The following is a 15,160-nucleotide window of genomic DNA, read 5'->3' on the forward strand; positions in this document are numbered from 1 at the left end:
CAATTCCTTATACTAATGCTTAAAAAGCAGTATTGATATTAGGTTTTAATACTTCAATTTTTAAAAAAGGTTATTAAAATAATTCACTATACTTTTCAGATTACGAAAAACTCTCTCTGGTCACAAGACTAAGTATCTAAAATGATATTTTATGGATTATAAAATTGTATAATACTTTTTCTACAATCACTTAAAAATTAATTAGTTAAGTACAATTTTAGATATAGCATTTGAAGTATGAAAATTTTTCTAAGCCAAAGACATATTTACTTACCCTGCAACAGTTTAATTCTTCTGCCGTAAGTATGATTATACCACATTTCTTCCCTGGAATTCCTCTAAAACAACAAAAATATATTTATATACGTTATTATGTTATATTAATACATATAAATTTATATATCATTTTTTTTACATAATCTAATAAAGAGCATATAATAATAAAAGGGTTCTTTCCTAACAAAATATATTTTGAATAGGTGGGATTACAGGCCTGACTAAATTTTGTATGTTTTTTAGTAGTGACAGGGTTTTGCCATGTTGGCCAAGCTGGTCTCAAACTCCTGACCTCTGGTGATCCATTCCCCTCAGCTGCCCAAAGTGCTGGGATTACAGGCGTAAGCTACCACACCCAGCCCCCAATGAGGCTAAATTTTAACATAACTTTAAACATGTCAATCCTCTCCTCAAGAGTCTTCAATATCTCTGTATTGTCTAATATATAATAGTTATGCATCACCTAATTATGCTTCAATAAACAACAGACTGCATACACATGGGTGGCCCCATAAGATTACAATGGAGCTGAAAACTTTCTACTGCCTAGTGATGTAGTATCAGCACAGAGCATTACTCATGTGTTGGTGTGATACTGGTGCAAACAAATCTACCGGTCATATGAAGTATGTATGTACAGTCCATATAGCAAACATCAACTATGTTACATAACACAACTGTTATATATTTTCTATACTATACTTTTTATCATTATTTCAAAGTGTATTTCTTCTACTCAAAAAGAAGAAAGAAAAGAAAAAGCTAACTGTAAAAACAGCCTCAGTTAGGTCCTGCAAAAGATCTTCCAAAAGAAGCCACTGTTGGCCAAGTATGGTGGCTTACTCCTGTAATCCCAACATTTTGGGAGGTCGAGGTGGGCAGATCACCTGAGGTCAGGAGTTCAAGACCAGCCTGGCCAACTTGGTGAAACCCCATCTCTATTAAAAATACAAAAATTAGTCGGGCGTGGTGGCAGGCATCTGTAATCCCAGCTACTCAAGAAGCAGACGCTGAGAATTGCTTGAACCTGGGAGGCAGAGGTTGCAGTGAGCTGAGATCACACCATTGCACTCCAGCCTGGGGGACAAGAGTGAGACTTCATCTCAAAAATGAAAAAAAGAAAGAAAGAAGTCACTGTTATCACAGGAGATGGCAGCTCCATGCATGTTATTGCCCCCAAAGACCTTCCAGTGGGACAAGACGTGGAGGTGGAAGACAGGGATACTGAGGGTCCTGACCCTGTGTAGGCCTAGGTATGTGTTTGTGTCTTAGTTTTTAACAAAAAAAGTTTAAAAAGTAAAAATAAATTAATAATTTAAAAACAGAAAAAAGATTATTAAGAACATAAAGAAAGAAAACATTTTTGTACAGCTGTACAATGTGTGTTTTAGATATTAAAACATTTTTTAAAGTTTAAAATATTATAAAGTAAAAACATTATAGTAAGTTAAGGTTAATTTATTATCGAAGAAAGAAAAATGTTTTAAAAATATTTAGTATAGCCTAACTATATAGTGTTTATAAAGTCTACAGGAATATAATGTCCTAGGTCCTCACATTCACTCACTGCTTGCTCAGACTCACCCAGAGCAACTTCCACTCCTGTAAGCTCCATTTGTGGTTAAGTACCCTATAGAGGTATACAATTTTATAACTTTTATATCTTATTTTTTACTGTCTCTTCTATGCTTACCTACATTTAGATACACAAATACTTATGTTACAATTGCTTAGAGTATTCAGAAGGTAATATGCGTTACACATTTGTAGCCTAGGAACAAGAGATAATACATACCATATAGCCTAGGCATGTAGTAGTTAGACCAGGAGTCTTCAACCCCAGGGCTGCACAGCAGTAGGTGAGTGGCAGGCACCAGCAAGCTGAGCCTCATCTATATTTACAGCAGCTCCCCATCACTGGTATTACTACCTGAGCTCTGCCTCTTGTCAGGTCAGCAGCGGCATTAGATTCTCATAGGAGCGTGAACCCTATTGTGAACTGTGAGGGATCTACGTTGTACACTTCTTAGGAGAATCTAATCCATGATGATCTGTCACTGTCTCCTATCACCCCCAGGTGGGACCGCCTAACTGCAAGAAATGAAGCTCAGCGGTCCCATTGATTTTTACATTATGGTGAGTTGTATAATTATTTCACTGCATATTATAATATAATAATAATAGAAATAAAGTGCACCACAAATGTAATGCACTTGAATTTCAGGATGCACTTGAATCATCCCAAAATTATCCCCAACCCCACAGTGTGTGGAAAAACTATCTTCCACAAAACTGCTCCTTGGTGCCAAAAACGTTGGGGACTGCTGGGTTAGACCATCTAGGTTTGTGTAAATGCACTCTATGATGGTTGTACAACAATGAAATCACCTAAGGAAACATTTCTCAGAATATATCCCTGTTGTTAAGTAGTGCATGACTATTTAACAAAATGCTCCTATGGTTTCTAAGTTTTCTACTACATTATTAAAAACTATCAAAAACCTTGGGCTTCACTGTTTCCCTCTCCTTTCATCAAGTTGGGGACATTTTGTGCTTATTTCTTCTTTGTGTTCATTCCCAAGCTTTGACGTATTATAGCTTGTTACCCGTCCCCAATTTTGCCTCAAACTTTCCATATCACCAGATGAAGTTCCATTTGTTTCAAGAAAACCTTATCCTAAGTGGCCTTACAAAAAGCTCAGCCGTTTCTGTATTCCTACTGATGTTAAAGTCAGTACAGTAAGGTTTAGCACTTAATTATTCCTTAACTGTTAAAATCACAAATAGTTAGCCTTTCTTTTCTCAGGTTGATTATGCTTACTATAAGAGCAATTTTCATGACATAAACCTCTTGTAAGCACAGGGTTAAATGTCTGTATACAGCAGGTGTTTCGTCTGTAAGTAGGTACATAATATACAGTCATGCATTGCTTAATGCTTGTTTCCACCATATCTTTACTCTTAACCAGGGTAACTGCAGAAGTCAAGATCTTCCATTTTCCCTAAGTCCTTATGACTAAGAACTCAATTCATATAACATTGCACATTTTGTTTTATATTACTGCATTATCATTTTAAGCAACTTTCCAGCATTCTTAATCAGTTAATTTTTCTAGTCCAGCTGTACCTTTCTCTTCTTCTTTCCATTTGTGAACTATGAGTTTAATATTTTCCATTTGTGAGCTATGAAAAACCAAACACCCTATCAACCTGTACACACTTTAAAATGCTGAATAAAATATGCAAAGATCTTTATAAATGCTAGGATAACTTGGCCAGAAAGTAAGGATCAATCAGAAGCTGAAAGTGAAGTTGGAAAGATAAACTGAACACTGAATAATTTGATCTTAGGCTTCTGCCTTGCATGGTTACTTAGGGTACAAAACTTAAAAAACAAGAGGAGGTAGGACTCACAAGGTGGGAAATTCAATAAAAAGTCAATCCACAGCATTAAAGCTTATATCTCATTAACTAGATTGCCTGATGGTAGCATGAGTTACATATAAACATCCACTTTATGGGCCTAAAAAATACATCACTGCCTTAAAACGTGGTGATGAATGAAAGAGAAAAAAATGTGTCCTAATAATTTAGGGCTCAACCAGGCTTGCTGCCATAATTGACACCATTTGAGTAGTTACCAAAACTTCAAACCAAGAATTACATTTAATTCAAGCAGCTATGGGTGCCTAGTAAAAGCAAATACTCTCTAGAAGAGTTTGGCTTCAAATTACATTTCAAAATATCTCACATTTAAAGTTTTAAAAGTAAATATGAAGCTCGTTTTACAATATCAAAAAATACACATGGAAAAATGCACCCACCAAGAATTAGAATCTCCAAAACAACAGGTTGCAGAATCAAACACAGATTTAGAATATTGTAAATATTATGAATAGTATACAAAATATAAATATTTACAATATATTTAAAATGTAAAGAGGAAATGGAAATATGAATAACTAGCAAAGGATTATAAAAAGCAAACAAGAATATTTGGAACAGAAGAGAGAGCCCAGAAGTAAATCCAAGCAGTCATTGCCAGTGCTGATGTCCAGGCACATTTCCCCTAAGTTCTCTTCCAGGAGCTTTATTGTTTCTGGTCTTATGTTTATGTCTTTTACCCATTTTGAGTTGATTTCTGTGTATAGTGTAAACTAAGGGTCCAATTTAAATCTTTTACATGTGGAAATCCAGTTTTCTCAGCACCATTTATTAAAGAGGCTAACTGCTCCCCATACTGTCCTCCTGGTGCTCTTGTAAAAAATTAGTTGACTATATATGTTTGGATTTGACAGAGGAGAAGAGAGAATCAGTAAACTGAAAAACAGTGTAAATAAACTATCCATAATGCAGCATGGAGAATCAGACATGGGAACTGTTATGAAGAGGTTTTGAGTCACAGAATACAAAGACAAAATCTCTAATACATGTTTAATCAAATTCAGTAGAAGAAGGACTAAATAGAGCAGATGAAATATTTGAAGAGATAATGACTGGGAAACTTCTAGAAACGGTGAAACACCTCAATTTCCAAATTCAGAAAGCTTAATGAATCCAGTCAGTATAAATAAAAATAAATTTATACTTGGGCACATGACAGGAGCATGGAAAAACATGAGAGATGAAGAATATATCTCTAGAGGAACCAGAAAGAAAAGACAGGATGTACAAAGATATAATCTACAAAGATTTAACTAAGAGCTGACTAGGTGGAAGCAACATTGGAAACCAAAAGATAATTGAAACAATATCTTCAATGGTTTGAAAGAAAATAATTGTAAATCTAAGATTGTAAAGAGTAAAGATCTATTCTAAGAACAAGCATAAACCACAGATATTTCGAAACAATTAAGAAATAATACATTGTATATCCAAGGATCCTTGCTTGAGAAGTTTCTAAACAATGGGCTTCAAGTTGAAGTAAATGATCACAGATGGAAGATCTAAGATGAAAAAAGAAAAAATGAGAGAAACCAAGGAACTAGTAAATGTGTGTTAATCTTAAATCAGTAACGCTAATGTTAAAAACTTAAATAACAAATAGGAATAATAATGATAGTATTAATCAGCAGAATGATAATTTAAGTTAAAGCCTTCTCATGATCTCTAATTGTTCAGGAAGAAATTAAATACACTGAGAAAATAGAATTTCATAAAAAATGAGTAAATATGTTTAAAAACTTTGAGGAAACAATTATTGAAGTTACTTTATAATTTCAAGGTTAGAAACCAAAATTGTGAAATGATGCTTCTAAAATTCAATCAATTCAAAAGAAACTAAGACTAAAGAAAGGATGGGGCAGATGAGAGGCACTAAGACGGTGACAGAAATAAGCCTAGAGAAATAGTTACCAAATTAAATGTAAATGAACTGCATGCTCCAGATTAAATGTAAATATTGTAATTCTATAAAAATTAAATTTAGCCATTAACTATTTAAAATTGATAACAAAATTTGAGTCAGAAAATTCAAAAGAAAAGAATGGAAAGATATCTCAGCAAAAAATAAAACTAATTCTAATGAAAATCATTGTACCTAAATTAATAGCATATACACAGATTTTAAATTGAAAAGAGTTGCAAGAAATAGTTACTGTGTAATGACAAATCATTCAATTAATTGGGAACATATAGTAACCTCAATGCTGCATGCATCTACTATTATAGTTCCAAAATACATAAAGCAAAATTGATACAACTACAAAAAGATAAATACACCAGTATGCTGAAAAGTTTCAGGACAAACACCCTTGGCAAAGTGATCAAGATTAATATCACCAGTGATAAGTCATATTAATATGTATTCCTGATAGGATGTAAGGAATTTACATTTCACTCCTGTGGCCTTCTCCCCAAATCCTTAACTCCAATCTAACCATGAGAAAAACATCATACAAACCCAAATTTAGGGACATTCTACAAAGTACCTAATACTTCCTCAACACTATCAAGTTCATACAAAACAAGGGAAGACTAAGAAATTGTCACATATCAGATCAAAAGAAAGTTTATATCCTGAAATGAATTTTGGAATATAAAATGAACATTAGTGAAATAATGAATAAAATTCAAGTAAAACTTGAAATTTAGCTAATAGTAATATATATACCACTGTTGTCCTTCTAGTTGTGACAAATGTATTAATGCCATGGTAACACAAGATGTTAATGTTAGAAAAAAAAAAACAAACTGGTGTGACAGGAATACAGGAACTTTCTGTACTATTGTTGTAACTCTTCTATAAACATAAAACTATTCTAAAATAAAAAGTTTACTGAAACTATGCAAATTTAAAAAAAGACAAAGACAGGCTAAAAAACTATTTCAGGGTAAAAGAAACTAGAATTAAAACAACCAATCTCAATTATGATTCTTTTTTAAAAAAATTGTGATTCTTAATTAAATTTCAGAAGAGAAAAATATACCTATAATGACATTATTGGTATGGCTGTTGAAATGTGAGTGATGCATAATTAGATAATGTTACTGTATCATTGTGAAATTTCCTGATTTTGAGCATCATATTGTGGTTATGTAAAAGAACATTCTTATTAAGAAATTCACTTTCAAGTATTTAGAAGATAGAATCCACTTTTTTTTAAACAATGTCTCCAACTTACTCTCAAATGACTCAGAAAGAAAAATCTAGAATACGAAGCAGAAAGAGAATGAGAAAGAGAATAAAAAAGTGAATAAAGTTAGCTCCTGATGAAAGTAAACAGGAGGTTTTGAACTACATTTGCATTTTTTTTTTTGGAGACAGGGTCTCACTGTCACTCAGGTTGAAGTACAGTGGAGTGATCACAGCTCATTTCAGCCTCAAATTCCTGGGCTTAAGCAATCTTCCCACCTCAGCCTTCCAAGTAGCTAGGAATACACATACATGTCACCATGCTGAACTAATGTTTTTTCATTTTTTTAGAGGCAGGGTCTCACTATATTGCCCTGGCTGGGCTCAAACTGCTGGGCTCAGGCAATCCTCCTGAACTGGCCTCCCAAAGTGCAGGAATTGCAGGCATCAGCCACCCCACCTTGCTTATTCTTGCAACTTTTACTTACAATTGAAATTATACCAAAAGAGAAAGTTACCAAAAAAGATCGATTTTAAAGATTCTCATAAGTGTATTCTTACGTTTTGTGAAACATAAAAAGAATAATAAAACTCATCCACATTACAGTTAAACATAATCTGAAGAGAATTATTAGAGATGTGTAATCCTTAAAATTTTAGTACATAGGTAAGACTGGTGGAAGGCAGGGCAAGATGATGAAATAGAGGGCTCCACTAAACATCCCGCCTGCAAGGACAGCTATATTTTAATGACTATCTACACACACACACACACACACACAAGCACCTTCATAAGAACCAAAAATCAGGTGTGCATTCACAGTACCTAGCTTTAACTTCAGATCATCGAAAGAGGCACTAAAGAGGTAGGTAGGAAAATCAGTCTTGAATCACGAACGTCACCCCTCCCTAATACCCCTGCAGCTACACTGTGGTACCGAGAACATTTCTGTCTGCTGCGGAGAGGTGAGTGCAGCAATTGTTAGGCATTGAACTCAGCTGCCGTTATAGCAGAAAGTAAAACCAGCCCAAACTCAGCTCATGCCCACCAACGGAGGGAGCTTTAAAACCAGCCCTAGCACAGTCACACAGTCCTAGTGATGACAGCCAAAGAAGGGCTTGTGTCACTGCATCACAAGCTTCAGGTGGCTCAGAACAGAAAAAGAAAGACGCTGTTTGTTTGGGAGAAAGTAAGGAAATAGAATAAGAGTCTCTGCGAGGTAATCCAAAGAATTCATACAGCTCTTGTCCAAGACTATCAAGGCAGTTTCTCTACTAGTCTGGAAGAACCACAGCATTTGGGTGCCCCTAAAGTAGGTACAGTTTAGATCACAACACTCAAGGTTTCTGAAATATTTGGAAAGTCTTGCCAAGAACAATGGGTGCCAGCAAGCCCAGGCAGTGAAGACTAAAATAAATACCTATATTTTAATGCTTTAATGTTCAATTAACATCTACAAGTATCAAGACCATCTAGGAAAACAAGACCTTACCAAATGAACTAAATAAAGCACCAGGGACCAATCCTGGAGAAACAGAGATATGTGAGCATACAGACAGATAAGTAAACATAGCTGTTTTGAGGAAACTCAAATTCAAGATGACACAGAAAGTAATTCAGAATTCTATCCAATACCTTTTTTTTTTTTTTTTTTTTTTTTGAGACGGAGTTTCGCTCTTGTTACCCAGGCTGGAGTGCAATGGCGTGATCTCGGCTCACCGCAACCTCCGCCTCCCGGGTTCAGGCAATTCTCCTGCCTCAGCCTCCTGAGTAACTGGGATTACAGGCACGCGCCACCATGCCCAGCTAATTTTTTGTAGTTTTAGTAGAGACGGGGTTTCACCGTGTTGACCAGGATGGTCTCAATCTCTTGACCGGGTGATCCACCCGCCTCGGCCTCCCAAAGTGCTGGGATTACAGGCGTGAGCCACCGCGCCCGGCCCCCCAATACCTTTAACAAAAAATTAAAATAATTTAAAAGACTCAAACAAAAATTCTGGAGCTGAAAATACAACCAGCATACTGAAGAATGCATCAGAGTCTTTTAATGGCAAAACTGATGGAGCAGAATAAAGAATTAGTGAGCTTGAAGACAAGCTATTTGAAAATAGACATTCAGAGAAGACAGAAAAAAGAATAAAAAACAATAAAGCATGCCTACAGAATCCACACACACAAAAAGCCCCCAAACAGCAAATCTAAAAACTACTGGCCTTAAAAAGGAAACAAAAAAGAGACAGGAGTAGAAAGTTTATTCGATGAGATAATAGTGAGAACTTCCCAGACCTAGAGAAAGATATCAGTATCCAAGGATAAAAAAGTTATGTAACACCAAGCAGATTTCACCCAAAGAAAACTACCTCAAAACATTTAATAATCAAACTTCCAAAGGTCAAGGATAAAGGAATGATCCCAAAAGCAGCAAGAGAAAATAAATGAACACCATACAAAGGGGATCCAATATGTCTGTCAGCAGACTTTTCAGTGGAAACCTTACAGGACACAAGAGTGGCATGACATACGTAAAATGCTGAAGGAAAAACAATTTTTACCCTAGAATAATAAATCTTGTGAAAATATCCTTCAAACATGAATAAGAAATAAAGATTTTCTCAGACAAACAAAAGCTTAGGCATTTCATCAACACAAGACCTCTCCTATAAGAAATACTAAAGAGAATATCTCAGTCATAAAGAAAAGGACCTTGCCTTGTGTGGTGGCTCATGTTTGTAATCTCAGCACTTTGGGACCTGAGGTGGACAGATCACTTGAGGTCAGGAATTTGAGACCAGCCTGGACAACATAGTGAAACCCCCTCTCTATTAAAAATACAAAACTTAGCTGGGTGTGATGACATGTGCCTGTAGTCCCAGCTATTCAGCAGGCTGAGGCAAAACAATTACTTGAACATGGGAGGCAGAGATTGCAGTAAGCCAAGATTGTTCCACTGCACTCCAACCTAGGTGACAAAGTGAGACTCAGTTTCCAAAAAAAAAAAATAATAATAATCCTTTATTGAAAAATAAGAAATCATCTGAAGGTACAAAACTACAAAACTCACTAATAGTACTAAGTACATAGAATAACACTATAACTTGTAACTGTGGTGTATAAAATAAGCTTAAGTAAAAAGACTAAAAAATTAACCAATCAAAAAAAAATGATATGGTTTGGCTGTGTCCCCACCCAAATCTCATTTTGAATTGTAGCTCCGCATAATTCCCATGTGCTGTGGGAGGGACTCAGTGGGAGGTAATTGAATCATGGAGGCAGGTCTTTCCCAGGCTGTACTTGTGATAGTAAGTCTTAGAAGAATTGATGATTTTATAAAGGGGAGGTCCTCTGCACATGTTCTCTCTTGCTTGCCACCATGTAAGATATGACTTTGCTAGTCATTCACCTTCCACCATGATTGTCAGGCCTCCCCACCCATGTGGAACTGTGAATCAATTAAACCTCTTTCCTTTATAATTTACTCAGGCTCAAATAGTCTGTGTTAGAACCATGAGAACAGATTAAATCAAACTACAACTTTTGGAAGACACAGACATACAAGAAGACATATATAAACACAACAAAAAGCTAAAAAGCAGAGAAACAAAGTTAAAGCATACAGTTTATGAGTTGTCTTTTTGCCTACTTCCTTGCTTATGCAAACAGTGTTAAGTTGTTAAATGGCTAAAACAATGAGTTATAAGATGATATTTGCAAGCCTCATGGTAACCACAAAAAACAAGAAACACAAGAGATACACACACACACACACACACACACACACAAACACACACACAAATAAATAAGTAAATAAAAGCAAAAAACTGAATCATTTCAACAGAGAAAATCACCTTCAACAAAAGGAAGACAAAGGAAGGAAAGAAAGAACACAAAACAATTCAGAAAAAATAATAACCAAATGACAGGTGGAAGTCCTTACTTATCAATAACAACACTAAATGTAAATAAACTAAACTTTCCAATCAAAAGACACAGAGAGGCTGAATGGATTTGAAAACAAGGCCCAATGATCTGATGCCTAGAAGAAACACACTTAATCTATAAAGACAAATACACACTGAAAATAAAGGGAAGAATAAAGACATCTGTGATGGTTAATACTGAGTGTCAACTTGATTGGATTGAAGGACACAAAGTATTGATTCTGGGTGCATCTATGAGGGTGCTGCCAAAGAAATTAACATTTGAGTCAGTGAACTGAGAAAGACAGACTCACCCTTAATCTGGATGAGCACAATCTAATCAGCTGCCCGTGCAGCTAGAATATAAGCAGTCAGAAAATTGTGAAAAAAGAGACAAGCCTAACCTCCCAGCCTACATCCTTCTCTCCTGTGTTGGATGCTTTCTGCCCTGGAACATCAGACTCCAAGTTCTTCAGTTTTGGAACTTGGACTGGCTGTCCTTGATGCTCAGCCAGCAGATGGCCTATTATAGGACCTTGTGTTCATGTGAGTTACTACTTAATAAACTCACATATATACGAGTGTGTGTGTGTGTGTGTGTGTGTGTGTGTGTGTGTATATACACATACACAAAAAAGAAATATATAAACATACATATATATGTATATTTATTATAGAAGTATGTGTGTATAACCAGGTGCGGTGGCTCATGCTGCAATCCCAGCACTTCAGGAGGCTGAGGCAGGTGGATCAAGATGTCAGGAGTTTGCGACCAGCCTGACAAACATGTTGAAACCCTATCTCAACTAAAAATACAAAAAAAATAGCCAGGCATGGTGGTGCACACCTGTAATCCCAGCTACTCAGAAGGTTGAGGCAAGAGAATCACTTGAACCCAGGGGGCGAAGGTTGCAGTGAGCCAAGATTGCACCATTGCACTCCAGCCTGGGCAAGAGAGCAACACTCCATCTCAAAACAACAACAACAACAACAAAAAGACCAGACATGGTGGCTCATACCAGTAATCTCAGCACTTTGGGAGACCAAAGCGGGAAGATCACTTAAGGCCAAGAGTTTGAGACCAGCCTGGCCAGCATGGTGAAACCCTGTCTCTACTAAAAATACAAAGAAAAAAAAATTAGCTGGGCATGGTGGTGGGCACCTGTAATCTCAGCTACCTGGGAGGCTGAGGTGGGAGAATTGCTTGAACCTAGGAGGTGGAGGTTGCAGTGAGTGGAGACTGTGCCACTGCATTCTGGCCTGGGTGACAGAACAAGTAAGCAAGCCAGCAAGAAAGTGAGAGAGAGAGAGAGAGAGAGCGAGAGAGAGAGAGAGAGAGGGAGAGAAAGAGAGAGAAAGTAAGGAAGGAAGTACGGATGGAAGGAATGAAGGAAGGAGGAAAGGAAAGGAAAGGAAGAGAGAGAGAGGGAGAGGAAGGAAGGAAGGAAAGAAAGAAAGAGAAAGACAGAGAGGAAAGAAAAGAAAGAAAGAAAGAGAAAGAAAGAGAGAGAGGAAAGAAAAAGAAGAGAAAGAAAGAAAGAAAGAGAGAAAGAGAGAGAGAAAAGGAAAGGAAGACGGAGGGAAGGAAGGAAGGAAACTGGCAATATCTACTAAAGCTAGACATATGCATAGCCAGTAGTTACATGTGTGTGTGTGTGTGTGTGTTTGTGTGTATATATGTACACATGTATGTATATATATGTGTGTGTATATATATGTGTATATATAATACACACACATATATATACACACGTGTGTGTGTGAATGTATATATACCTGTGTGTATATATGTGTGTGTGTATATATGTATTCATATATACGCTTCCCACCCCCAGTAATGGCAACATTTCCTCCTCAAACCATGCTGCCATCAGCCTTTCCACCTCTGTCTGAGGAGATAAACCCTGCACTGCCTGAGGCAACAACAATGGCCTCCCATGAGGTAGCTGCCAGGCAGGATAATGTTGATTCTCCTCAGGAGCCACCCTCTACATCCCTGTGTGCTTTTAGACTTATAACTAGACTAGAGTCCCAGTGGGCCGCTGGAGGTTAGGTTGAGAGTGTATTCCATGAGGAGGTGCACCACACTCAAAAATAACTGCTTCAGTTTTCTAATTTATATACACAGAAATCTGGAGAACAGGCATGGCAATGGATATTAAGGATGTGAGATAATGGTGGAAGGAACCTGCATTGCATCAGACTGAATCTACTCATTTGGGCCCACTAAGTAGGGACTCTGCATTTAATGTTATATCTTGGGAAGTTAAAAAAAAAGTTCTAAGAGTTTATTTGCTTGGTTAGCTGAAATATGGCTTAAAAGATGACTCACTGTGAGTGAACTGGAAATGCCTGATCTCCCCTGGGTTAAAGTACAGAAAGAGATCCAAAGGCTTAGGGAGATTGGATGGTAGAGTCGGTTAGTCACTTTACATCTACTTATCCCAGCTGGAAGGGTCCAGAAGATATAACCTTTACCAATGCCTTGTGAAATAAATTTGTGAAGGCAGCACCTGCATTTTTGAACAGCCTTGTAATTGCTCTTCTCTGTATGTCAGATCTAACAGTGAGAACCACAGTTGCTCAACTATCAAATTTAAATACAACGGGAATAATTGGATCCCAAGGTGGCAGGAGCAAAGTGGTGGCATTCAACTGTCAAAAGCAAGGTGGGCATAGCTATCACATGACAGCAGAGGCAAAGCAGCAATCAGAACAGTCTGGCTCATGCAGAGCTCTGGCATTGGCTAATTAATCATGGTGTCCCTAGAAGTGAAATTGATAGGAAGTCTACTGCATAACTACGTAATTTATACAACAGAAAACTTCTAGGTTGAATGAAAAAAAGACTAATTTATATTACAAAAATAGAGATTTGAGCCAGTATGCAGATCCAGATCCCCTTGAATGAAGGGGAGGCTGGATCCACTTGAGGAAAGAACTGCCTACATTACTGACAACTTATGCAATGAATCTTTCTCCCACCCTTCCCCAAGGAGACGTCTGGGCTTTTACCAGAGTAACTGTGCACTGGGGAAAGGGAAATGATCAGACATTTTGGGGACTATTTAACACTGGCTCTGAGCTGATGTTGATTTCAGAGGACCCAAAGCTTCATTTTGGTCCTCCAGTTAAAGTAGGGGCATATGGAGATCAGATAATTAATGGATTGTTAGCTCAAGTGCAACTTACAGTGGGTCCAGTGGTTCCCCAGACTCATCTTTTGGTCATTTCCCCAGTGCCAGAATGCATAATGGGCATAGACATACTTAGCAGCTGGCAGAATCCCCACATTGGCTCCCTGACTGATTGGGTGAGGCTATCATGGTGGTAAAGCCCAAACAGAAGCCATTAGAACTGTCTACACCTAGAAAAACAGTAAATCAAAAACAATATTGCATGCCTGGAGTGACTGCAGAGATTAGTACCACCATCAAGAACTTGAAAACTGCAGGGGTGGTGATTCTCACCACATCCCCGTTCAACATTCCCCTTCAGCATGTGCAGAAGACAGAGGGATCTTGGAGAATGACATTAGATTATTGTAAGTTTAACCAAGTGGTGGCTCCAACTGCAGCTGCTGTACCAGTTGTGATTTCATTGCTTGAGTAAATTCACACATCTCCTGGTACCTGGTATGTAGTCACTGACTTGGCAAATGCCTTTTTCTCCATTCCTTTCCATAATGCTCACCAGAAGCAATTTGCCTTCAGCTGGCAAGGCCAGAAATATACCTTTACTGTCCTACCTCAGGGGTATATCAGCTCTCCAGCTTTGTGTCATAATCTTATTTGGAGAGACCTTGATCACTTTTCGCAACCACAGGTATCACTCTGGTCCATTACATTGATAACGTTATGCTGATTGGATCCAGTGAGTTAGAAGTAGCAAACACACAGAACTTATTGGTGAGACATTTGCCTGCCAGAGAATGGAAATAAATCCAACTAAAATTCAGGGACCCTCCACCTCAGCAAAATTTCTAGGTGTTCAGCGGTGTGGGGCCTGTTGAAATATTCTTTCTAAGGTGAAGGATAAGTTGCTGCCTTTGGCCTTTACTACAACCAAGAAAGAGGCTCAATGCCTAGTGGGCCTATTTGGATTTTGGAGGCAACAAATCCCTCATTTGGGTGTGTTACTCCAGCCCATTTATCGAGTGACCCAAAAGGCTACCAGTTTTGAGTGAAGTCCAGAACAGGAGAAGGCTCTGCAACAGGTCCAGGCTGCTGTGCAAGCTGCTCACCCACTTGGGTTATATGACCCAGCAGATCCAAAGGTGCTTGAGGTGTCAGTGGCAGATTGGGATGCTGTTTGGAGCCTTTGGCAGGCCCCCATAGGCGAATCACAGTGGAAGTCTCTAGGATTTTGGAGCAAGGCTCTGCCATCTTCTGC

General features: G+C 37.6%; 1 protein-coding gene across 3 annotated transcripts in view; it reads right to left on the reverse strand.

The window, feature by feature from the left end:
* The window catches only part of CPNE8 (copine 8), a 254,337-nt gene that overhangs the window by 114,222 nt on the left and 124,955 nt on the right, over positions 1-15,160 (reverse strand). For all 3 annotated transcript variants that reach the window (XM_032248310.1, XM_032248312.1, XM_032248311.1), the window contains exon 7: positions 275-338. In XM_032248310.1, the coding sequence (XP_032104201.1) occupies positions 275-338 (64 nt within the window). The remainder of the gene's footprint in view (positions 1-274; positions 339-15,160) is intronic.

The sequence above is a fragment of the Sapajus apella genome, unplaced genomic scaffold (genome assembly GCF_009761245.1).
Source record: "Sapajus apella isolate SASKATOON/1434 unplaced genomic scaffold, GSC_monkey_1.0 scaffold66, whole genome shotgun sequence".
Taxonomy (NCBI): Eukaryota; Metazoa; Chordata; class Mammalia; order Primates; family Cebidae; genus Sapajus; species Sapajus apella.